The following is a 25,195-nucleotide window of genomic DNA, read 5'->3' as shown; positions in this document are numbered from 1 at the left end:
TCTCCAGAGAAACAGAGATAGGGCTGCAACCCATTAAATAGGCTATATACAGAGAGAGACATATGTATTTTAGGAATTGGCTTATGACACTGGAGGCTAGCAAGTCCAAAATCTGCAGGGCAGGTTGGCAGGCTGGACGTCCAGGGAAGGGTTGCAGTTCAGGTCTGGAGGCAAAATTCCATCTTTCCCCTTGGAGGCCGGGCTTTTTCTTCTATTCAGGTCTTCAGGTGATGGGCTGAGGCCCTCTCACATGAGGAAGAACAATCTGCTTTACTCAAAGTCTGTGGTTTAAATGTTAATTGCATCTAAAAAATACCTTCACAGCATCTAGTCTAGTCTAGTGTTTAGCTAAAACCCGGCACCATGGCCCAGCCAAGTTGACACATAAAACCAACCATCACAGCCTCTGTGTGCTCATTCCTCCCTCACTAAAGGGCATTTTCCGCTCTCTCTCTCTCGGCTTTCTCTCTGTGCCATTGTGGCTTCTCTCTCTGCACTGCCCCATGCAGAGAGAGAAGATGTGAGGATGGGCTTCCTTCTGCACTCTGGCCAATCAAGAGGATGGGTGGGCACCCGAAGCCCACAGGCGTGTGTTGTAGTAGCAGCCACACATAAACCTCTGTCACAGTTTCAGCTCCTACTTAACCTTTCTGGGCTGGAACCAGTGTCAGTGTTGGGTGCTGCTCTGTTTCTGTCTCTTGTTTCACTTCTGGAATCCCAGGGAGGAGAGAGTCCTGATCGTGGGAGACACCTGTGATTCAGTCAGCTGAGTCCAGGCCAGTGGGGTTGTGCTATGCAGCTATGGCTGTGTGTGGCCTACCGGAGTGGGTGGGGAGGAGAGAACAGGGTGCTGAAGGGAACTGAGCAGATGCTCCAAATGGCTTCTCCCTGGAGACAGGTAGAAATGCAGCCCAGCTCTAATGATTGAATTGCCTCGGAATGTCAATCATGATGAATACATGTAATATGCATGCTTCCATACAGTCATACTTCTCTCAGTGTTGCCCCACTACCGCTTACATAGCATTTGAAAAATAGGATTGAGGTTTGGAACCTGATTACCAAGATGTACATTTGGGTTTGATTGCTCTCCACTGCTAAAGTTTCTTTTTTGCTCTTGCCTTTTTCTGTGCAGAGGATGATGTGGACCTGGAAGCCCTGGTGAACGATATGAACGCATCCCTGGATAGCCTGTACTCAGCCTGCAGCATGCAGTCAGACACAGTGCCCCTCCTGCAGAATGGCCAGCATGACCGCAGCCAACCTCGGGCTTCAGGCCCTCGGTCCGTCCAGCCACAGGTGTCCCCGAGGCAGAGGGTGCAGCGCTCCCAGCCTGTGCACATCCTTGCTGTCAGGTAAGTCCAGGCCTCACGGGCAGAGCCTTCTCCAAGGGTGAGAGCTGTCGACGACATCTCTCTCTGTGAGTTAAATGGTCTTGCGGGGAACAGTGTTGGCCTTGCAAAACCAAGAGGCACATACATTCCTTTGATGGGATAACGGATACACTGAGTGTGTGTGGTGTGCCGCGCTTGGGTTGAACTTTGTAGCCGGTTCAATTCCAGTACTTTTTATTGAGTGCCTGCTATGTGCAAGGCACTGTGCTAGGTAGAGGGATATGCAGGAAAACCACCAGAGGAAAAATCTCTGGGAAGATTGAAAGAACAGCCATAGAGCTGATGGCATGCCCCAAGCCCTCACTACCCAGAGTAGGGTTGGGAGGCTAGCAGCTACAGCACCCCCCGGAGCTTGTCGTATAACCCCAAACCTCCCTCGGAGTTGCATTTGGCCACATTCCTCTGCTAATTCATGGGTAGGCACATCTCTGTGGAAACAGGGAGGCTGGAGGGAGGATCGTGCTGGGGACGTTGAAGGAGGTTCCTGGGAGGTGGGATCTCTGAACAGATGTCAAAGGGTTGTAGGAGCTCAGATAGATGGAGGCAGAGGTTTTATAAGCAGAAGAGATGATGCAGATGGAGTCCAGTGCTGAAACACTTGGTGTGCCCTTTTCAGGAGCCACATGGGGAAGAGTTCTGGACAGGTGCGTGAAGGGGCTGGGTTTGAGTTTTGACACCAGCATTCTGGCTGCCAGGGGTCATGGGGACAGTGGTAGAGGGCAGCAGGGTTGGCACAGCATGGCCGGTTTGGAAGCGGTTTCAGGAGCCCCCGAATGGGAGATGATTGTGCGCTGCCCGAGGATGAAGAAAGAGGGGATTTGAGCGCGTTGCCGAGGAGGGGCAGCTGCGTTTTGCCAGCACTTGAATTTTGCCAGGGCTGTGAGGAGACAGAGAGTGTATGGAGGGTGACTTGGATTTTGTCTCGAGTGCCTGGGAGGAGGGTGTCTAGAGAACGGTCGTGTTGAAGGAGAAGGTGCTGAGAGCACCTTAGACATTCTGAATGAAGATCTTTATAGAGTCAAGCTGAGAGCCAGCGGCAGCCCTCAAGGATCGGCCTGTCTGCCCTGCTGCAGTCCATGGCGGGGATGGCGTGGGGCTCCGTGGGACCCTGCCTGCCTCTCTGGGCCTTCGTGGAGGATGTACAGCCATCTCTGCTGGTACTGCCCCTTGTCCTCATTGGCCTCTGTCAGGATGGGGTTCCAGTGCTTCCTGTCTCAGCACCCTGTCTTCCAGGGAGCTCCGTTCATTTCCTGGGATCTTCCTTGCTTCTAGAAACTTCTGAGAGTTTTCTTTGTGGTCTGACATCTTCGGTCTTCCGCAGCCCAGATAATCACCTTGCTCCAGGTGGCCGCTGTTTCTTACGGAGGGGAGAGGGTGCAGTGGCCCTGGCACCTGTGGTCAGCTGCCTCGCCAGCTTCCCACCCCAGCTTCCCCTCTGACTTCTCACTTTTTGTCATATTCATTGATGCTGAATGATGCCTGTCCCAGGGTTTGTTCGACTTTGTTCTTTGAAGCGTGACCCCTTGTACTTAGCTCCTGTACTTAGTTAAGTCTAGTGGGAGAGCTGTTTTTCTCTTGGGAGTGTCTCTTGGGAGCATCACAGTAGCCTTGGGGAGCGCCTGGGAATATAGAGTTGCAGTCGCATGGCGAAGGTGCCCGAGGGTGACCTGGAAAGCCAGAAGGCCTGCCTTCCTGCTGGAGTAGTTGCCCAGGACCCTTGAACCTCGAGTTCTGGCTGAACTTGCCCATATGTGCCCCAGGGCTGCCTGCGCTAAGTCCCCGGGGTGGAGGGGCAGTCTTGCTCTGTGGGACAGCAGAGCCCTCTCCCTACAGGGTCACAGGCACTATTCCTTGGGCCCAGACTCTTCTCACTGGTGTCCTCTCAGATAAGTAGTTTTGTTTCTCACTTTCAGGTGTATTAAAAAAAATGTGGTTATCAATCTAGAATCACCAAAGATTTATTTTGTGAAGTGAGGCCATTCGCTGAGCGCTTACTGTGTGCAGATGCTGATGAGCTCCTCCTTTGTTATCAGTGTCCTCGGAGGGAGGTGGTGTGGGTTACCCTCGCTTCCCAGGTGAGGAAACCGAGGCACAGCGGGGCGGTAACTTGGCCCACTGCAGCAGGTGGGAAGTGGCCATGGAGCAGGCTGCTGGGTACCGGGGAGTACAGAGCATGGTGCCCGCTACAGAGGAACTTCCCGGGGGCTGCCATACAACCCAAAGGGAGCTGGGGTGCAGGCAGGGTATGGGCAGAGGAGACGCTTGGAAAGGGCAAGAAGGCCTCACACACAGGAGAGCCGACGGGTGAGCCGATTCTGTATGGAGAAGCAACCCAGGCTTTTGAGAGTGCAAGGACCACGCATGTGTTCTAGACAAACGCAAATGGGCCAGGGCATAGGCACAGAGAAGAAGGACCCGCACCTCGCCACACCAGCTCTGCAGTTCCTGCCACCATCACTGACATCCCTAAATCTCAGCACCCCTCTCCATAGTCACTCTCCCTTCTATTGTGAGCCGCTTTCGTGGGGATTTTTTGTCTTTGGGTGATGCCCCTTAGTCTTGCCTTAGGCAATGTCTCTGAGCCACTTTAAAGTCAACACAGGACTTTTTAAAAATGCTCAAAACAACCCAATAAAGAGATAAGCTTTTGTGAACACTGAAACATCAGATTATCTCTTCGGGGTGAAGTCACTGGCTAGAAGCTGTGGACTGGAATGTCCTGAAAGTGGCACTGGCCACCCCTTTTATCCATCTCCTCCTGTACGACAACAGCCAGACCTTTCAGTTGGATGCCTTGCCAAGGCCGAAGCTGTTATGGGAAGAGTGGGATTTGTTCACAGTAAAAATAAACTTTCTGGCATGTCATCAAACCATTATAGAAACGGCTTTCCTGTATTTCACAGCACTGATTCCCTTCATGCCATGTGAGTTCTCATAATTTTAAATCCATGCATCATTTGCTGGTCTATGTGGGATAGCTAGCTGGATCTTCCTTTAAAAATAGGGAAAGTTGGTAAAAGAGAAAAAGTAAAGTGGTCACAAAGTGTGTTTCTGTAGTGGCATATCTCTCAGGAAAGCTAACGGATTGTTGATTTTGTGAAATCGTAAAAATGGTCAAAAAAATTACTTGAAGACACAGCCTGTGATGGGGGTTTCTGAAGTGTGTTTAAACATGGGGAGGGACTGGAAATGCTGAGTGAAGATAATGTGAGGTTTGCTCCCCTCTCCTTGAAGGTAGGAGGCTGTGGACAGGGTCGCGTGGCCTCAGGAAGGGTGGAGGAGGCTGTGTGCCCAGGAGTGTCCTGGAGGTGTGGGCCAGAAGTTACTCTACAGAGGGGAGGCGCCGGGCACTTGACATTTGCTTTGACTTTGAACTTGATTTCTCTGCTGTTCACAGTTGCTTCTGATTCGTCATACTGTGCGTGTGTTGCATAGTTGTATGACAAGTGGGTTGTGCATTTTTCTGAGGAGGGAACAGATGCCCCTGGAGAAGTGCCAGGAAAGTAGAGGTGGTGCGTGGATTCAGCGTGTGTTTCTAAGGTGTGTTTCTAATGTGGACACAGGCTTTGGGAGGACAGATACGTGAAGCTATAATTTCGAATTAATTCAGTATCAACAACCTTTTTCTATAAATAAGCATCCATTGCATAATTCAGGTGAGAACACACAAAGCCTTTTCTTGTATTTTCATTTGATTAGATTAATGCTCATTTCAAGGACATTGACAAACACTTGTCCTCATGAAAACGCTCCTGTGCAGAAAACCTTTCACACATTAGGTATTCACTGATCAGACGGATGAGGTATTTGGAGCTGATGCCATGTCAGGCCCTGAGTGCTGCCTGAGATGAGCACGCACCCAGGACAACAGAACCTCTGCACTCCCGTCCCCCCCGGGATGCCTAATGAAGAAGAGAATTGATACCAGATACCCTTTGGGTCTGAGAATGACAACTTGTAATTTTTTAAAGTTTTCCTTTTAGTAAAATACATGTAACATAAAATTTACCATATTAACTGTTTTTTCAGGATATGGTTCACTAGTATTAATGCACACTCACAATGGTTGTACAATCTCCAGAACTTTCTCATCTTGTGAAACTGAAATTCTGTCCCCAATAAATAGCAACTCCCCATTCCCCTCCCCTTAGTCCCTTGCAGCCACGATTCTACTTTCTATGGGTTTGAATATGCTACCTCCCTCACTGTGTGAAATCACACAGTGTCTCTGGTGTTGTGACTGGCATGTTTGACTCTGCATAATGTCTTCGGGGTTCAGCCTGTTGTAGCCTGTGTCAGAATGTGCTTCCTTTTTCATGGCCTAGTAGTGGTCCATGGTATGGATATGCCACATTTTGTTCATCCATTCATCCATCTGTTGATCCTTGGGTTGCCTCTACTTGTTGGCTATTGTGAAGGATGCCACTGTGAATGTGGGCATGCCAGTGACTCCTAGAAGCCCTGTGTCCCGCTTTCTGGGTGTATCACCACAGTGGTAAGACCGGGTCATGTGGGGAATGGCAGCTTTTAACAGGCACTTATCCCTGCCTTCCAGGCGCCTTCAGGAGGAAGACCAGCAATTTAGAACCTCGTCTCTGCCGGCCATCCCGAATCCTTTTCCTGAACTCTGTGGCCCTGGGAGCCCCCCTGTGCTCACGCCGGGTTCTTTACCTCCGAGCCAGGCCGCCGCAAAGCAGGTGAGTGTGCCCCTGGCTGGGGCCCAGGCTTAGGGATATGCCAGATTATTGGGATCTGCACAGATGTGCCAGATTATTACTTTGGGAAGAAGGGCGGGAAGTCCTGGGATCTTCTCTCTCCGTTCTTTTCTTGTTGTCCGATGAGGCTGATACAGTTTGGATGTTGTCCTCTCCAAATCTCATGTGGAATTGTAATCCCCAGTTTTGGAGGCAGGGCCTGGTGGGAGGTGATTGGATCTTGTGGGTAGATCCCTCATGGCTTGCTGCTGTCCTCACGATAGTGAGTTCTCACGAGATCTGGTTGTTTAAAAGTACGTAGCATCTCCTCCCCTTACTCCCACTCCTGCAGTTCCTGCTTTGCCTTCCGGCATGATTGTAAGCTCCTAAGTCCTCCCCAGAAGCCGAGCACATGCCCGCACCATGCTTCCTGTGCAGGCTGCAGAATCATGAACCAATTAAACCTCTTTTCATTATTGATCTAAACTCCATGTATCTGTATATTTTAGAAAAAGTCTCATAAAAACAGCAAATAATAACAATGATTTGATGTTTAAAGATGAATCTTAGTTCTTTGAAAAAGTTTCACCACTGGCTCAATAATAGATGTGAAAATGCTGGGCTCACCCGGACAGCTGGGTGTCCGTACATGGGAGTTGAAGAGTTTCTGTCTTGTAGTCCTGACTTTGAATATGATCTGCTGAAAGCAGAAAAGTTTCCACTGGACCCACAGGGCAATAGCCCCCTTTTTGAACTTGTAGTTTCTATTTAAAGTAGATCCATGAAGTAGATAGGACACAACCATTGTCCCCATGTGAGGAAACTGAGGCACAGAGAGTTTCAGTAACGTGTCCAAGGTCAAACAGCCAGCAAGTCAGCTTAGCAGAGAAACCGCCAGAGAAAAGGGTTGAAAGTTCCTCCCCACCAGTTGGCAGGGCTGTGAGCTGGGATGGGCTGCAGCCTCTGGAGGAAGACCCCTAGGGGTGGAGGTGATCATGAGAACCGCAGCATCTGATCTTTATGGAGTGAGGGATTTCTGTGTGCCAGGCCTTGTTGTAAGTGGTGGATATGTTTATTTTTTGTTTATTTGTATGTTCATTTCCTCCTCATGCCATCCCATGTGAATTAAGTACACATATTCCCTCTGTTCCACAGTTGAGGGAAGGGAGGCCCCTATAAGCAGCTGAGCTGAGTGTGGCTGGGACCTGATGGTGCGGCTGAGTGTGACCCGGCCTCAGGATCGGAGCCTGTGATTGTAGCCACTATGCTGATCGGCTTCCCGGGACCTTGACTTTCCTTCTGCTAAATGCATGTTGTTTAGAAGTTATTTTGCCCTTCTACTTGAATCGTCTCTTCTCCCTACTTGCTCTCACTTCCCTACCTTTGCTGTTCTCAAGTGGGACAGACCAGTCATCCCTTTCTCTGCAAATCTGCCTGTCCCGTGCCATGCAAGGTCTGCCCTCTTGAGAGATAGACCTTTCTCCCATTACCCGCTGGCTCCCAAGTACGGGTCCCGTTCTGACCTCAGGCCCCCGGAGCAGGCTGCATTATGGCACTATCAAAACTTAGAAGGTGAGGTAAGTGTCCCTCATCTGGGAGCCAGCACTGGCTGGGCTTGTGCACTTTGTCACATGTCTAAAGTGCATCTGGGATGTCTACCTCGCCGGTGACCTTCTGCTTCAAATAAGGATCCAGACAAGCTGTCTGTGGGTTTTGTCACTGAGGTTGTTTACAGAGCTACCCATTCTAAAATAAGACTATGAAAATATTATCTGGCTCTCTCAGCCTTTGGCAAGAAAACTGGCCTCCACCCCCAGGGATTGTCCAAATTTGTAAGCAGAACAAGGAAACCAGGGAATTTTGCCTGCTGATGTTTTTCTTGGGATCAGAGCTAGTTCCCCATGAGAACGTGGCATTGGTGTCTGTGTCACTAGTGTCCTCAAGCCCACAGAAATAAGAGCAGGAAGGATGTTTTTCACTCAGAGCTACTTGTAGAAAGTCCTTGTTCTTTGTTCTTTTTTTTTTTTTTTTCGACTTGCTTCAAGGGACATTTCTTTATCTGTACTTGGTGTTGACTTCTGATCTCATGAAAAGTGTGTTTTCCCGATGCAGTGGGTAGCAAGTGCTAGACAACCTCCAGCCACTTCCCAGGGCTTTGGATCTAGGATCACGATGGGGGACAGTGCTGGGCAAAGAGCTTTGGCTCCATTCCTTGCCCCTTGCTTGAGGAAAAGAAAAATCTAATGTTCTTATTCCCTTCATTCAAGTCAAAGGAAGTAATGCTGAGACCAAAGTCTAGTCAAGGATTCTGAAGTAGTAGAAAAATTGACAAAGTGGACCCAATACATAAAGTAACTTCATTCACGGGTAAGAACTCAGTTAACACAGAAAAAGAAGAAAGCATAAGGAAATCTATGGAAGGTAATGGGATAATGAGGTTATTGGAAACTTCCTCATTCATGTCATTTTGTTCACTATTAAATAGCAGATTCATGAAGGAGGGAACAGGGGAGGAAAAAGTAGAGATATTTAAACTTCCATAAGAAAGGAAAAATCATTCTTGCCCAAGATTTTTAGCCAAACCCTTCTGAAATTCCCACACAGGCATTAGTACCTTTCTTCTGCCTCTCTCATTTATTTATTTATTTATTTTTTGAGACAGAGTCTTGCTGTCTTGCCCAGGCTGGAGTACAGTGGTGCAGTCTCGGCCCACTGCAAGCTCCGCCTCCCGGGTTCACGCTATTCTTCTGCCTCAACCTCCCAAGTAGCTAGGACTACAGGCGCCCGCCACCATACTCAGCTAATTTTTTGTATTTTTAGTAAAGACGAGATTTCACCGTGTTAGCCAGGATGGTCTCGATCTCCTGACCTCATGATCCGCCCACCTTGGCCTCCCAAAGTGCTAGGATTACAGGCGTGAGCCACCGCGCCTGGCCCTGCCTCTCTCCTTTTTAAGTGACTCCTTGGTAGCTCTGTAGTGCGATAAGAGAGATCAGATACTGGTGTCCAGAGACCCCAGGTCTGAGAGCAAGCAACTGCCATGACATGGACCTGGCGCTCCTCACAGCATGCTGAGCCCCCTGGCCCGCATGCTGGGACAGGGCGGGAGAGTGGCAGTGGTCTCACTGCAGCATTTGTGGGCCCTCACGGGTCTGAGTTCCACCTGCAGCTCTGGTGTGGCTCCTTTCTAGACATGTAAGATACAAACTCAGTGCCCTGTAAAGGCTGCAGGCCACAGGACTTAATGAAAGGAAGGAGGGGAGGGAAAATTCTGCATGGGAGCAGTCGTGGGTAGAGAAGAGCCCTCAGCCTCCTATTCAGCAGCATGAGATTCCTCCAATGCCACCTCCCTCTGAGCTCTCTCCCTTCACTCAACATGAGCCCCTACAACGGCCGGGGCTTTTGCCAGACCCTGAGACTAAGAGGTTGGCCGCAAAGTGGGCCCTACTCTCGTGAGCTTAGCATGATGGTGACAGAGTGAAGAGCTATCTGAGAGGAAGCAGGATGGAGTAGTTGGTGGTCTAGGACTTGACAGGCATGTGCCAAAAAGAAAGCAGCCATTACTCTAGCTAGAAGGACAAGGAGGTCTTCCCCAGCTGCCTTGCGTCTTCTCTCTGGGGATCCCAGAGCATGCAGCAGCCCCAGGCAGGCTTACCAAGTTCTTCCACGATGACTGCACCCTGGCTTTGTGACCCTGCATTGGCCAGGTTCTTCCTGAGTGCTGTGCCGAGTTTGCTAAAGGTACCCATGGGGCTTGCCTGAGTCATCTGGGTTGGCGGGAATAGCTGAGTTGCAAACCTGTGATCCTCCAGCTGGGGGAGACTTACACCAGCGCAAAGGGGGCTACTTCTGATCGGAGATCCACGTGCTGGGACGTCGCCATCCAACAACCCACTTGTTCCTTCCTGCCTTGCTGTCCTTCACCTGCCCTGGATTCAACCTCCTCACCCTGCCCAGGCTCTGCTTCCTCTTCTGGGTCTGGGGTCCTGCCCAGGTGCTTCTACAGGAGCAGTGCAGGGTCGGTCTCACCTCCCTGGTCCTGCCCAGGCTTGTTGATACCCCCACCTGGGGTGGCACCCGCCCTGCAGCTGCTCAGCATTGGGCTGGGGGAGCTCTGAGAGCAGTTTGCCCAACGTGCTATGGGTTCCACACCTGGGTAGCTCAGACCCTTGATGGAAGCACGGAAATCTGGAGCTGGTAAACCCAGACACCTCCACCCACCTCTGCCACTGGCTCATGGGCCCTCACTGGTGTTTGGGTGGTCATAAATAGTGTGAGATGTTTTGGAGTTGTCTGTCTAGACTTCTTGGGCTTTCTGTTTTATTTTGTTGTTGATGATGAATTTTAAAAGAGCAATGTTTTGGCTTGTTTGGTAATACTTAAGGCAGAGTCTGTTGGTCTTGCGTTTACCTGAGGTTGTACTCTATGGCTTCACCATTAAAGTGAGAGAGCACACAGACCTGTTCCCTCATGGAACAGCAGACATCCTCCTTTGCTCCAGGAGAGTGTGTAGAGGAACCATACTGTATGGTTTTACATAGTGTCTGTTAGAGGTGACAGCAGTCCTCCTTGTCACCAGTGAGTGACTTTCGTCAGAAGGTATAGCTTCTGGGGTGATCATTCCATCATTTATTAAATGGCATTTAATTTTATTCAGTGATTTGATTTATTTAAGTTTAATAATATCTCCTCATTGACTTACCAAAACTACAAATACATAAGAATTCCTTTCTGAGTGTTTAATTTCTTTCCTTCAGAAGGTGGTGAAATTAAATTAGTCAGTGTTCGGGAAACTGGATATTTGTGGTAAGAATCAACAGGGCATTTTTAACTGCTTTATGACTCATTTGAAAAGACAGGCTGTTGTGGGTAAGGGTGATTGATACAGCAAAGACTTGTGATCCCTGAGGCCAAGCACCATGCCCCTGTCGAAGAGGCTGGGCCCATGGTCTAGTTGGTGCCACTGGGCCTCTATGGTGAGGCTCCCTTTGCTCTTGGTGCCCTGGCAGACACAGGCCGCGGTGGTCCTCCTTTGCGTCAGACCCACTGCGGCCTTCTGAGTTGAGGAAGCGCCAGGCAATGTGCCTGGAGCTGGCCTCGGGTGTCGGGAGGGAGGGGCACCACAGGAGGACGTGATCCGAGACCTGGGGTTTGGGCCAGGTGCCAGACAATCCTGGGTAAATACCAGAGCTGTCCCCCCTGCCCCCCCGACACACACTGTAGAGGACCCTGACAGGCGGACTGGCCCCCCGCCATGGCCTGGTGACTGTCTCCCTCTGCCACACCTCTTTAAGGTCATGGGAGAGGAGAGAAAGGTGAGTGGGGTGCCATGTTCCTCTGGTGGGTGCTGGGTGACGTTCGGAAGGCTCTGAGAGGCTGAGGGGGAGCCATGTGTGTAGGTACATTTGACTGTTCAGGCTGGTGGGTGCGACACCCTGTAGGGGGGTTGTCCTAAAGGCCTTCTCAGTTCCTGCATTCTGATCTTGGCTGTTTGCTGTGTGAGGAGGGACTCAGCTCAGCGACGTCAGAAGTCAGGGCGGAAGTAGCTCCTCAAGGCAAGACTGAGCATCAGTGCCCACGCTGGGGAGGAGGGGCCCTGTGTCCACAGCCGTCGCCCACCAGTCGAGCGTGACCAGCAGGAGCACAGGACCAGTGTCCCCAGAAAATTGGATGCTTTGAGAGAAATCAGAATTGCCACTGAAAACCTGAACTCTCCACATTTTGCACATTTCAGTGTTCTGTAAGCACAGTGTGGGCTGAAGCAGACACCCTGGCAGGCAGGTCCTGACCTGCTGGGTTCGGCTGTGGGGTCCTGTGAGGTGACTCCTGTGGTGTCTGCATTGTCTCCCTGTGCCTGGCACGCCAGGGACACTCCCTGATGGGCACTGGATCCAGCGTCCACTAAGGGCTCAGCAAGCTGGGATGATGGCCTGAATCTAAAAAGGATTACATTAAATAGGCTTTCAAAATGACGTCTGCACATGCAGCTACAAAAGTGTCACCAAGAGGATGGCAGCTGCAGCCACTGCTGCTTCTGAGAGAAGGGCTCAGTCACTTAGACACGTGGCTCCAGTCAGAAGTCCAGTGTGACCTTTCCTGAGTGGCTGGCTTGACCATTCTGCTCTGACAGAAATAGGTTTTCTAGAAGCTAGTGGCTTTGTTGTGTTCTGTCTTGGATGCCATTGTCCCTCTGAGAAGGACCCTAGTCACATGGTGCTCATCCCAAGCGGAGGGACCCGATGGTGAGAGGCTGTGGCAGGAGGCAAAGGAGAAAATGGGAAGTGGTTAAGGATCATTTGGGGCACTTGTGGTTATTTCCTACAGCACACACGTGGGAGGGACGCCTCCCATGCTCTGGGTCCAGAGGCTGGAACAGGGTGCAGAGAGGTACAGGGAGGTGCAACTTACTCCTTGTGGGGTAAGGTCCCTTCACCTGTCAGCATTCACAGGGAGGGGGCTGCCTGGGGTCCCACTTCCTGTCACTGGAATGTCCCAGCAGCATCTCACTTTGCAGCAGGAGTGGCCTCACCCTTCCCAGGCTGTGCTGGCTGTATCTCCACGTCAGCCCTGAGGACGCACCCTGGGCCCTCTTCCCTGTCATCCTCACCCGTGGAGCAGGGACAGCCAGTAGGCCTTTGAAAGCAATGTTTTAAGTCAAGGGATAACTGAAAATATAATGAGTCAACAGATGAATATATGTTATGGAAGAGAATTTGCAAAATTGGTAAAGGTTGAAGTAGATTCCCTTGAGCCTAGCTCAGGTGTCTGTAAGAGCATCACCAGAAAGCATAAGGAATAGCTTCTCTGCATTCCAGATGGACAAGGAAGAGGCTTCAGTTGAATCAGATGATGTTAGACCAAGACTCACATTTGGGTTTTAAGAGATTCTATCAGGTAGATCTTAATTTTCCTGTTTTTTAGCATCTATTGGTTGGTGGGTACTACACATTTAATTTTCACAGCACTTCCACATGCTGCAAGGGAGAGACTGTTTTCATATGGTGAAACCAAGGTCCTGAAGCTCCACAAGGTGAAATACTTTGGCTGGAGTCACACAGCCAACTAGAGGTACAGGCAGGAAATGTACTCAATCTAGATGGGCCCAAAGCCTTAGTCTTCTTCCTGCCCCCCACAGACCCCCAAGGTCAGCACCCTGCTGAGTTTGGAGAAGACACTCTGAGTCTGTGCAGGCTCCTCCCTGGGGCTGAAGCATCACCTCCCAAATGCAGCACACACTGGCATTTGCTGCTGAAAGGAGATGCAATTGTGCAAGCAGTGGAGGAGCTTAGCGCCCAATTCTGAATAGCCCTTCATTCCTTGGAGGTATTGGGAGGCTTTTATTTCACTTATCAGGGAGCCTCGGTTTCCTGATTGTGCCTTGCACATCCTGAGTAACGACCATCGGAGAGGAAGACCTCTCTGAGAAGGAGGCCCAGGGGCTTTTAAAGACAGCACCTCCACTGCCACGAAGCTGCCCCTCCTGCCATGCACCAGCCTGGGACTGCCAGGGGCTTGGTCTTTGAGAAGGACAAAGGACCTGGGCATGGGGCCAGACTCCAACTCCACAGCATCGCAGGTAATGACAGTAGTAACACCAGCTGCTGAGATGTGGGGAGTCCTTCTCCTGGCAAGTGTGGGACACTGTGCTTCACCTGCTCTTCAGGATGCCTTTGACTGCAAGAAACAAAACCAAACCCGTCTGGTCTCTATTGTAACGAGAGTTGCTTTTGCAGAACAGGATGTCTAGGGCAGGAGACAGCAGCCACCACAGCCTTGTCCTGTGTCACGGCACTTGTCCTCTCTCCACAGCTGCAGCTGGTGAGACCAGAGTTGGGCTTGTCACCCAGAAGCAGCTGTTCCATATACGGGTGGGTAAGCCAGGTATGCAGAAATGTGAAGTGGTGGCAAGGGCAACCGAGGCAACGTGTGGGGTGCACTGACCCCACAGGTGCCAGTGAGTTGGTTGTGGTTCATGATGCCGAGAACAGATTCACATGTTGAAGAAGCAGAAACCAAGAGCAGGCGGAGAACTGACTCCTACAGTAAATGTGCAGAAGTGCTGAGACAAGAGGGCGGGGAGTCCCCAGGGGCACCATAGAGAGGAGTGCTGGTGAAGAAGAAGTACAGTAATGCTATTAGGAACTTGTTTGTTTATGAACTTAAGACAAGCTCAGTGCACACTATGGGGTGGCTTTGATAGTCCAAACTTTCTTTCAGCCGATAAAGATTCTCGTGCAGCTACATAATGAGTTGTTAGAGCACATTTTTCCATTTGTTATTCAAACACAATTAGTCACATAGTTTAACCCCGTTAGTAATAGCACATAAATCTTGTTTTAATTCCAGTCAGTTCTTCTCCCTCTGCTTAATTTTAAAAATTAATTTTCTGGAACCACAGTAATCACTTTGGATAGGGGTTTGTGCATACAATTATTTACTGATGGTCAAAATTAGGTCTCCTGAGGCTTTAACTGCATGCAATGTGTTAGACCATCTTTGATGAGCAAAACTAGCCCTGGCCTCCAAGTGCAGGTGGTCTCACAGAATGTGTTGCATGGAGAGAATGCTGCCTCCTGCAAATGTGCGTCTGCAGCTGGGCCTATCCCGAGCAGTTTGCTCGTGGGTTTTGCTGAGGATGGACTTCCTCCATCCTTTGGCCCCTTGCACCCTCTGGCAAGCCCTGTTACTCTTAGCACCTCCACAGTCTGCCCGTGTCACCTTTTCTGGTGCCTTTGGAGATCAGACGACATTGGGGCCTGAGCCTAACTGCAGTTTACACTGAGTGCTGGGGACCCTGAGGGGTGCTGGCTGCAGTGAGTTGGGTCTGCAGCCCCTGGGGCCTTGGCCTTGGCAGGATGGATAAGATGCTGCCATCACAGGATGGTCCCTCGTGGGTTCACCCATGTAAGAGTCAGCATGAAGTGCACTTCAACTCATCCCGCCATTTTCAAGTTAAAATCTTCTGTCCTCAGCCCCCCTCACACCTGCATCTCTAACTCCTTTCCTTCTGCTACTGCGTGGCTCCTGTCTCCCAGCGGAAGCCTCCTGCCTGTAACCATTTCCCTTCTGCACCGAGAGGCCGCGGTGTGGAAGGGGAGCTCCTGCCCATGGTGTTCGGAAGGTGCTGGGGCAGAACCCACCTCCAGCGCTGATGCGTGGCAGCATCTCTGGAAACTTCCATTTCCTGCTCTGTCTGAGGAGGTGGGCCCTGCTGACATCTCTGTGTGTTGGAGCTCGGGACGGTCAGATCTGCACCATGGCTACTTCCCCTCTTGCCGTGTGAACGTGGCAGGACGTCCACCCCACCCCACTTCCTGCATGAACATGGCTTGATGACTGTGCCCTACCTCCCGTCCTGCATGAATGCAGCACCACAGCTGCGCCCCCCACTTCTGTGGACGTGGCACGATGGCTGCACCCCCACTTCCCATTTGAATGCGGCACCACAGTTGCATCCTCCCGCCACTTCCTCTGTGGACGAGGCACGATGCTCCACCCCCCACTTCCCACGTGAACATGGCACCGCAGCTGTGCTTCCCATGCCCCTTTACTGCATGAACGCGGCACCACAACTGCGCCCCCCACGCCTCTTTACTGCATGAACACGGCACCGCTACTGTGGCCCACCCCCTTGCCATGTGATCACTGCCTTCATCCTCACGACCTCAAGTAGAGCAGGAGCGACCACAAGACGTGTGCTCCTAAGGAACCTGAGGCCCAGGGAGGATGAAGTCATCTTCCAAGGTCATTGACAAATACATCACAAAAAGTGGGTTTAGACTCAGGACCCGAGCTTCAAGTTGTCTTCTCAGTGTGCCCCAGCAGTGCCCCAAATGACAGAAATGCATTTCACTGTGCCTAAGTGAACACTCATATGTCATTCAATTACTTCTGAGGGGATGTGTGAACCCCTGAAACCGTGCAAGCAAAACCCACACACGTAGCAGATCCCATTGCATTGCTCACCATCATTTTTGTCCTCCAGCGTGGACACCACTGAAGGATGGATGTTCTAACCTCATGGTCCTGTGATGCACTTCTCTAGGTGAGGTGCTGCCCTGGACAGGCTCTAGACAGAGATGAGTGTGCTGTCCTGTCTGCCTTCCAAGACTCGGGCTAGCCGGAGACAGAGATGTGGGCACACACACATTATTGCACAGCTGCTTAGCTCAGCATGGGGGATAGATGCAGGACCCAGAGTGACCTGGGAGCAGCCCCGCGTCCAGCCTTGGCGGGTTCGGGGGGCCTCAGTGGCTGTGGGTATTGCATTTGAGCCAAGGCTTTAACAGCAGGGTGGCCCAGACGTGTTTTTTTCCAAGGGGGGCTTGGCTAGGCTCTCTCAGCTCTCCGTGGTTTGAACAGGGTCTGGCTTTCTTGGTTTCAGTCTTCCTCTGACGTTGCTGAGGTGACTGAGATCTCTCCACATTTTTTACCTCTCGTTTTCTAGAATTCCAGTTACGTGAGTTGTCCCGAGGAGGGGAAAAAACATGCAGGTTCAGTAAGTTTGGGAAATTTGGCATCCTCTATCGTTTTCTTGGCAATTCTACATTTCCTGTTTGGTTTTAGAGGCTCTGAAAAATCTTACAGAAAAAGAAAACTTACCTATTCACTCAAGCTAAGCTAGAGCATCTGAAACATCTGTGATCACAGAAGTGCTTTAGAGTCAGCACCTGTAAACTTTACACAGAACCCACTTTGGGAAAGGGTGCTACCTTGCCCATGATTATTTTTTAAAATGGTGAATGTCGTCCTCACTTTTTCAACTTCTCTGGCAGCTTTGCTAAAGCTGAGGTCTCTCACAGCTCTTTAGGGACCACAGCCCCTGCAGCCTGAGAATAATCCCGAAGCCCCGACGTGACGGCACCTGCATGTTCCCGTGTTTGCATCTGAGCAAGTGATGTAATTGCAGCGAGGCAGTCGTGACCTGGAGCAGACCAGTTGTTTGGCTAAATATGAGACAGGAAATAAGTGCAGGAATCTCATGTGAAATCCCAACTACTAGTGTTTCTCTGGACTGCAAATATCTTTTAAAATATAAACCTCTAAATTTGAGGGGCCTAAAACAGATCTTTTATTGTAGCGTTGAATACCTCTTCATATCTGTAGGTGTCAAGAGCATTGGAAATGTGAGCACTTAAATTATCTATGTCTTTCACAGGAAGAATCACCATAGTTTTGCCTAAAATCTAAGTCTGTGCCTTGCCCACATGTGGCCATCTACGTGAGGCTCCTGTGGACTCAAAGGCAAGGGCGGTGTGCAGTCATTGGTTATTGGTGGCCATCAGTGCTTTCACAGAGACCGCCTATTTTTGCTAGCAACAGGAAATAACTTACCTTGGCAAACTGATTTGCTAATTCTTGCTGTTGCTTTGACTCGAAATGTCATCAGGAAAAGGGGAACCACTAGACAATGCACTTTCCCCAATTTACCTACCTGACAGTTTCTGCCATACATGCCTGCGAGCGAACAGCCTGCTGGTTTGTGTTTGGTTTTGAGTAGGAATCCACAGTTCACCCACTGGAGAAGGCTGTTACACTCACTGAACATGGACGTCGGCGCTTTATTTATACTTGTGACCAGCCACGGAGGGACTTTTGTTTTCTTCTGCAATAGGCGCATGTGGCAGGTCCACCCAGTTTAGGATAAAGTGTTCTAGAGTTTACACAGTCGAGAAGTGTTAGGCCTCCGGGTCTTGGCTGAGACCCAAGATGAGATGGGCCATCTAGGCCACTGCCTGGACAATGGCCATCTCTTTTCCTCCGTGTCTTTTCTGTTTTTCTTTCCTTAGGCTCTCGCCTCAGTCTTTTAACTGGCTGAAGGAAAAGTAGTTTGAGTAATAAAAATGTAAAAAAGAAAAAAAAAAAAGAATTAGTGGAGGAAACCAAGTGAGAGTGTTTTGAAAATCCAAAAAATTCACAAGAGAATTTGGTAAACATCCTCCCTCCACTGTTGGTGCCAAGTCTGGACATTTCTAGGAAAGAGAGCGCAGACGTAGTCCCTGTGTGGGAAGGTTTACAAATACATACCCTCTGCTGGTGATTTTTATTTTTTGGTCCCTGAGAGAATCAAATGCTAATGACTAACATGGTTTATCTTTTACTTTGCCCTAAAATAGCTTCTGTGCTGTCATCTTACAAGAGATTCTCTTGAATCAGGGCAGTAGTTTCTAGCCCTATTTATAGAACCCTGGCTTCTTCAGATTTATTTATATGAGGAAATCCCGAAAAGATTTAAATGGGAACACCATGTACCGGCGCACATTCCTCTCTTTTTGTTCACGGGTAGTGTTTCTGCTCACATAGTCCCTGGTCTCTCTGCAGAATCCTGGAAGGGAATGAGAGGCTGTGTTGCCGTGCCAGGAGCAGTGGGAACATCACAGACACTCGAGGAAGTGGGAAGCAATGTTGCTTTCTTCTTCATTTAACCTTAGAGCATAAGTGTGACTGCCCTTTTGACTCTGATCATTGAACTGACACAAAAACAGTATTGTAACAGTATTAAAAACAAAGTCAGCTCTTTCCATCTGCCCAGAGTTTGTTCCAGTTCCTCGCCCTCGGTATTTTATCAGGTTTTAGTAAAGGTGGATATAATTTTAGATATGTTTCCAGTTATTTACATCTCATAAGTATTTTCTGTGTATCTTAATGTGGTCTTCCTAAAAAACACTCATGATAGCTAATACCTATGTTGATGAATACCAATTTGTGCCATATTTACCTACTTGGCAGTGGCCAGATGTTTGCATTGTCGTCCAGTGTCTGTGCTATAAATGATGCTTCACTGGATGCCTGCAATGCAGCTGTGGCCACATTTTGAATGCTTTCCCCTGGGTAGACCCTAGAAGTCAGATCCCTAGTAAAAGATTGTGGATGTTTTATAGCTCAGGATATGTGTCTGTTTTATATGTGGGTGTTTTATAGCTCAGGATATCTATCTGCAAAGACCTACTTATGTTGATTACCACATCCAGGATAGAGTGAATTTCAAGACTTCCGAGCCCTGACCCCATTCCTGGAGCCTTTCTCCACCTCTGCATTCTCCCTAACGAGAGAGTGGCCCAGAGGCGCCGCGTGGTAGCACACGGTGGCTTTGGAAGCCTGCCCTCCCCTAGCAGGGGTGGAACTCTGTGTCCCAGGTGGTCAGCAGCTGTTTGCAGGGACTCCAGGATTTGTGTCTTCAGAATACCACAGACACCTTAGCAAGCCCTCTAGCTTTTCCATGGCTATTTCTGGGTGCATAGTGATTGTATGACAAGTCAGGCCTGTATGGCCCTGCAGTGACAGGGATGGAGGAATAAGAGAGTCTAGTGGCATTTGCATAGGTTACCACATAGTCACCACATCGAGTCTCTGACCTTATGAACTTGGAGATCTCCAGCATGCGTTGTTCCCGTAGTTCCACATCCTGTCTTTCTCAGCTGTGCAGCACAGCTTACTCGCACTGCCTCCCTGGCACGGTCTCAAGTCCACAGGATTGGAGGATCAGAGTGACCAATAGCAAGCAAGGACCTCGGGTCTGCTTGTCTAAACCCCTCACATGCTTGCACATCTCACACTCTACACTCACCCTGCGCCTGTCTCCTCAGGGATCCAACTTCCCCTACCAGGACACAGCCAGGAAATAACACCCTTACTGTCCTCTGTTCCTCTTTTATGCACATTCACTGATAGATTTTAGGCAGTTTCTACATGCAGGTACTGCCTGGGTGCTGGGGTCTGAGGCTGGCAGGGCAGACACAGCTTCGCCCTCTGAGAGCCCATAACCCAGTGGGAGAGACCAATGCTGATCACCTCATAGAGGCACATTATCGCAGATGGTTTCCAACATGCTGCCAGGACATTCCGTCATGTGGGGAGAGCTATCAGTGGGGCTGAAGGATGAGGAAACCTTAACTGTCTTGGAAGGCAGACAGTGTTCCAGAAAGAGGTAATGAGGACGGTTGAGGAAGGCACAGGCACCCTGGGTGATGGCCGAGATAGCATAGAGGAGGCAGCACCTAGGAAGGCGGGGCCTTAGGTGTCTCAGGAGCAGATTGGTATCCAGGGCAAAGGAGGTCTGTGGCAGACGGGAAAGCAGCTTTGCACTTTGCTTTGCCTGCTGCAGTGTGAAGGATGGACTGGGCTGGAGGAGGTGTGGGATGGCCGGTTGGGATGCAGGTGCAGGAGATGCTGATGTGTTGTCTGGACTAGGGCAATGGAGTGAAGTTGAACAACTGAGTGCATCTAAGCAGAATTGGTAAGATGTGATTTATTGATTTCTCGTAATTTTCATTGCTTTCTCGTAGTTTTCATGGTCTGTAAGACAACTTGCAGTTCTGCGTTTCCTCTGTCTTGATATATATGTTCAACCTAATGCTCAGATCATTTCTAGATACCATTCTCCAATAAAAGGAGCCAGGGCTGCCTGGGAGATGCTTAAAGAGTGAAGGGGACCTGACATAAAGACACAGGAGCCAGCATGAAGGGCCAGGGGAATATAATAACTTACGTGTGTGGAAACACCCGGCAGACACTCTTCCTAGGTGAGCCACACTGATGTCACCAAAAAAGGGTCAGGGCAGCATTATGTGCCTCCTGAGCTGCGGCACCCAGGGGGACACAGCATCTCTTTTTTGGGGCACCTGCCCCAAACCGTAACTACAGCTAATCTCAAAGGGACATCAGCTGAACCAGAACCAAGAGACATTCTAGAGAACGACCTCAGGGGCTTGGAGGTCATAGAAGACACCCACAGAAACAAAAGCCAAGAACAAAACCTAAATCTGAGGAACTAAAGAGCCAAGGCAGTCAAACACAGCTTGGGTCCTGGACTGAGTCATGAACCAAGAACAACATTGTTTCCCCCTCCCTTTTCTAAAAAGGACAGGAGTCAGACACTTGGCTAAATTTGGATGAGGTCTGTAAATTAGCTAATGGTACTATATCAGTGTTAATTTCCTGATTTTGATCATTGTGCTGTAGTTATGAGAGTGCTCTTGTTTATAGGAAATACACACACAGCCATCTAGCAGGAAAGGGGCTAGATGTCTGCAACCCACTCTCCTAGATAGGTAGGGAAAGAGAATGGGAATTTGATAAAGCGAATGGGGTGAAATGTTAATATTTGGAGAACCTAGATGAAGAATATATACAGAGAGTTTTTGTATTACTTTTTGCACATTTTTTGTAAAAATGCTAAACAAATTATTTCAAAATAAAATGCTAAACAATGAAAAATCCCTGCTTAGAATCAAAAATATGCCTCTTAACATGCACTGATGCTGCAGTGAGCTCTTTCTAGAGGAGAAACCTCATAGAAAACAGAACTGACCAGGTCATACCATAGTAATTCTCCCTATTGACCAGAACTTGTCTTTGAAGGCCAGACCAAGGCAAGCTCTGCAGGGGTGCCCTTGCCTGGGACTCTGTGAGGCTCGGTAGCAGCCACTTGAAGGCAGGAGAACATTTATTGCCATCAACTAATCTGTCTCTGGTTCTTCACAACTCCTGGGATCCAGGCACGCTCTGAACTGGTGCCGCTGGCCACAGGAAACACATACAGAGCCACCTCCCTGAGACCCCACGGTGCTCTAGGCATCCCCAGGCATTCCCCACACTTCAGGAGAAGCTGGGGATATGCTGCTTCCTTCCTTCTTTCCAAAAGCCTGGAATACTCCTAATTCTGTTGGCAGAACACACTGTGCAAAGGGGGTTGTCTCTTCCATGCTCGGCTTCCTTGTGTATAAACGTCACCCAAGGGCGGGGGATTCCTGAGCCTTCAGCCCTTGAGCCTCAGTATACTGTGAAAGGTTTCCGAGGAGACAGAACACAAAGGAATAAAGACTTCATGGTCTCAAGCACAGTGACAGCCTCATGGTGACACTTCTAGCCAGATTTATATTAGTGTCTGTAATCACTTACAGTTAAAGAGGAAGATCTTGTCATTGTGTGCCCCTTCCAGCCTGTGCTTTAGAGGCCCTTTTTTGATCTACCAAATTTACTTGGGTAGGTTCTTCCTGTAGCCACCTGGGGGATGGCAGGGGTGGCTAGTCATGGACCCTGTGAACAGTGGTGAAGTGTGTGGAAGGAAAACCTGAGTGTCTTCCTGATGCATCGTTTCACCAGCCCGGGAAGGCCAGTGGCTGGAGTGGTCTCTGGCAATTTCCAAGGAGAGGAGTGTGGGAGAGCTCAGAGGGCTGGGAGGGCTCTTCCTGCCCGGGGAGGGTTGTGGCTTGGAATACATGCAGGCAGTTGTGCAGAGCCTAAGCTGCATGTGTGTACACACACCTGCATGTGTGTGCTGTTTCCTATGAGATGAAAATGTCAGACCTGAAATCTCTTCCCGAGTCCCCCGCTCTCTTGGCTGTCCCAGTTGCAGCGGGTGGGGCTGGCTGAGACAAACAGCTTTTAGTGCAGTAGCATCTGGAGGCTGTGGGAGATGAGTTGTACTCCTCTTGTGCAAGCCCTTGTGTATGCTGTGGCTGTTCCTGGCTTCATTAGGCGGTGCTACAGCATGGCACGGACCCTTCCTGCTGTGGCTACCTCCTGCTGCCCCACCACACAGTCCTCCCTCAGAGCATGCACTGGGGCCCATGGCCTAGGGCTGATGGTGCCTAGGAAGATGGCGCCTGCCTGCTGCCCATGCCCAAGAGGATGCCTTGCCCCTCTTCATACTGGGGCCAGCTGAAGACGGGCACGGAGGCCAGCAGCGGGGACTGTGAAGTGGGCCCTGGTATATTACACTCAGCAGTTGCACACCTCCTTTGTAACCAGTTACTTGAGAGGGGACAAAAATTATTCATTTTATTCCAGTAAGATTCTGATAGGTACCAAGAGCATAACTAGGAACAGCTTTAGAAATGTGAATTCTGACCGCAGTGGATTGTGTTGTTGAGGCCAGGAATCCAAAGAAGACTGGGCCATTGGAGGATCAAGAGTGAATTATCTCCATGCTGATAATTCTGAGTCAATCTAAACCTGGTATGCAGTAAGCCAAAGGATGAGGCAAACAAAATGAAGGGATGGGTAAAAAGAAACATTTTGGTAGAAAAATCTGGCAGTCTCAACGAAGTCTGCGTGGTGTCAGCTTTGACCAATCTCATGCTAAAGATTTTCAGGTGTTTGATCGGATAGCTTGGTAGCAAGCAGCAGAAGTCTCAGAATCCCTCTGCTCCCACTCTAGAATCACCTGGTCTCTGGACACATATCTGGTGCATGTGGCTTGTCTCTGTGTCTCTGGTGATGCTGTATGGCCATCTCCCTCAAAGGCATTGTTCTTTTATTAGCCATCAGGTCAGTGGCCCAAGTCCCTGGAAGGCATTCTTCTCTTATTCTGTATCCACCCTCCTTGGTGTAATTTGGAGTTCCCCTAATAAAGGGCACGTTGCTTCTATAGAAACCAAAGTTGTTCCTATAGGTGAACAATTTTTATGCCATAGAATTGTCTCAGCCACTGAATCGGCGGAACCATGATTTGGAACTAGAAATGCACATTATGTTCATCTAGGTTTTTGAAAATTTGAAATCCAAAATTCTACCTACAATTTCCAGAATAGATCAGGGCCCTTCCAAGTGGAGACAGTACATGGAAGCCTGAGATGAAGAGGTTAGAACAGCCTGAGTGGGACCCGTGGGGCTGGGCGTCCAGCGAGGGTTGTCAGTAGGGTCCAGCCCCACCGAGAGGGTGGGTTGGATGGAAACACAGAAGAGGCCATTTGGATTTGGTCTTTCAATGGTGACAGATTACCTTCTTCAAAAGAATGGCTTTGATGTTATAAAGCTACTGTTTTGAAAACCACGTGGTTTGAGTTGAAGAATGGAAAGTGAAAGTTCTGTGCACTGAAGCATCTACTCAGAGATTCAAATGCATACAAGGTTAGAATCTTGTGAAAGTGGCATCATTGCTTAGTTTAATGTGCTTCGACAGCTACAAACTATTTGAATGAGCAGTTGAATTAGGGCCTTATTGCACACTGTTATGGATTGAATTATGTCCCCCTCAAAATACATGAGTTGAAGTCCTAGCCCCAGTTCCCCAGAATGTAACTTTATGTGGAAATAATGTTGCAGATGTGATTCATCAAGATGAGGTCATACTGGAGTAGGCAATATTTACATTTGCAGTATCCTAAATAAAGAGCTCTTATAACTCAGTAAGAAAAAGGTGTATCTCCTCTCTCTATCCCTTGATTTCTTTTTCTCCCAGGAGATTTTCCTACTCCCAATTCATTCACTACTTTCATGAAAAAGACAGCTTTTTACCCCTTTTCTTCCCCCTTCTAACCTCTCACCTAGTATCCTAGCCTTGGGCTCAGTAGGCGGGACCTGCTCTCAATGAGAGCCACCTGCTGTGTCTACCACCCGTTTTATCCGTTCCCCATCAGCACCCACCTGCCTGCCTTCCCACCCAAACAAGGGAACACATCCTTACATCTTGCTAGGGCCACCACTCCATTCGCAGCTGCCCTCTGTATCTTCTCTAAGGCATTGAGTCTGCAGTCATTGCCTTTTCCTTCCTCCATGGACAGTTTCATCTTCATTCCAGAATCATTCTTGCCTGCGTGCAGACATGCCTTGACACGTCTCATCTAAATGAAGCCCTCCTGTGGCCACATTCCTTTCTGGCTGCTGCTTCATTTTATGCTGCTTTTCTGCAGACCCCTCAGGACCAGCTGCTTGACTCCGTGTCTCTACTTTTCTTCTCCTGGTTTCACCCCTGCCCACCCTAGTCGGCACTCTGTTCCACTAGCTGCCCGAAATGGGTCTCATCAAGGGGCCTTGTGTCCTGCCTCTGGTCAAGACTAGTGGCCAGTTTGGGGTGGCATCTTTGGTGGCATCTCAGCAGCATTTGACACAGCTTTGATTCCTAGAAACTTGCTTCTCTAAGTGTTTTTGACCTCAGCTTGTGATCTCTTCATCTCTCTGCTCCTTCATCCCTTTGCTTTCTCCTGCTCTGCCAGGCTGCTGGGTTTTTGGAGGCCCACAAGCCTCTGTCCTCGGCCTACCCCACTCTAGTGGTCCTCTCTCTGAGAGACTGCATCTGGCCCCGTGCCATCAGATGCCATCTCTCTGCTCATGACCCAGATCTATAACCAGGACAAGTCACTGCTGAAAGGTGCCCTCCTTGGG

At 49.6% G+C, this 25,195-nt stretch overlaps 1 protein-coding gene across 12 annotated transcripts in view; it reads left to right on the top strand.

The window, feature by feature from the left end:
• The window catches only part of GRB10 (growth factor receptor bound protein 10), a 203,889-nt gene that overhangs the window by 119,102 nt on the left and 59,592 nt on the right, over nt 1-25,195 (top strand). For all 12 annotated transcript variants that reach the window (XM_050785577.1, XM_050785576.1, XM_050785580.1 and 9 more), the window contains 2 exons: nt 1,136-1,355; nt 5,950-6,091. In XM_050785577.1, coding sequence (XP_050641534.1) covers nt 1,171-1,355; nt 5,950-6,091 — 327 coding nt within the window. In that variant the 5' untranslated portion in view covers nt 1,136-1,170. The remainder of the gene's footprint in view (nt 1-1,135; nt 1,356-5,949; nt 6,092-25,195) is intronic.

This window comes from Macaca thibetana, chromosome 3 (genome assembly GCF_024542745.1).
Source record: "Macaca thibetana thibetana isolate TM-01 chromosome 3, ASM2454274v1, whole genome shotgun sequence".
Classification (NCBI taxonomy): domain Eukaryota; kingdom Metazoa; phylum Chordata; class Mammalia; order Primates; family Cercopithecidae; genus Macaca; species Macaca thibetana.
The sequence above is the reverse complement of the archived record's forward strand: the minus strand, read 5'-3'. Positions and strand labels throughout refer to the sequence as shown.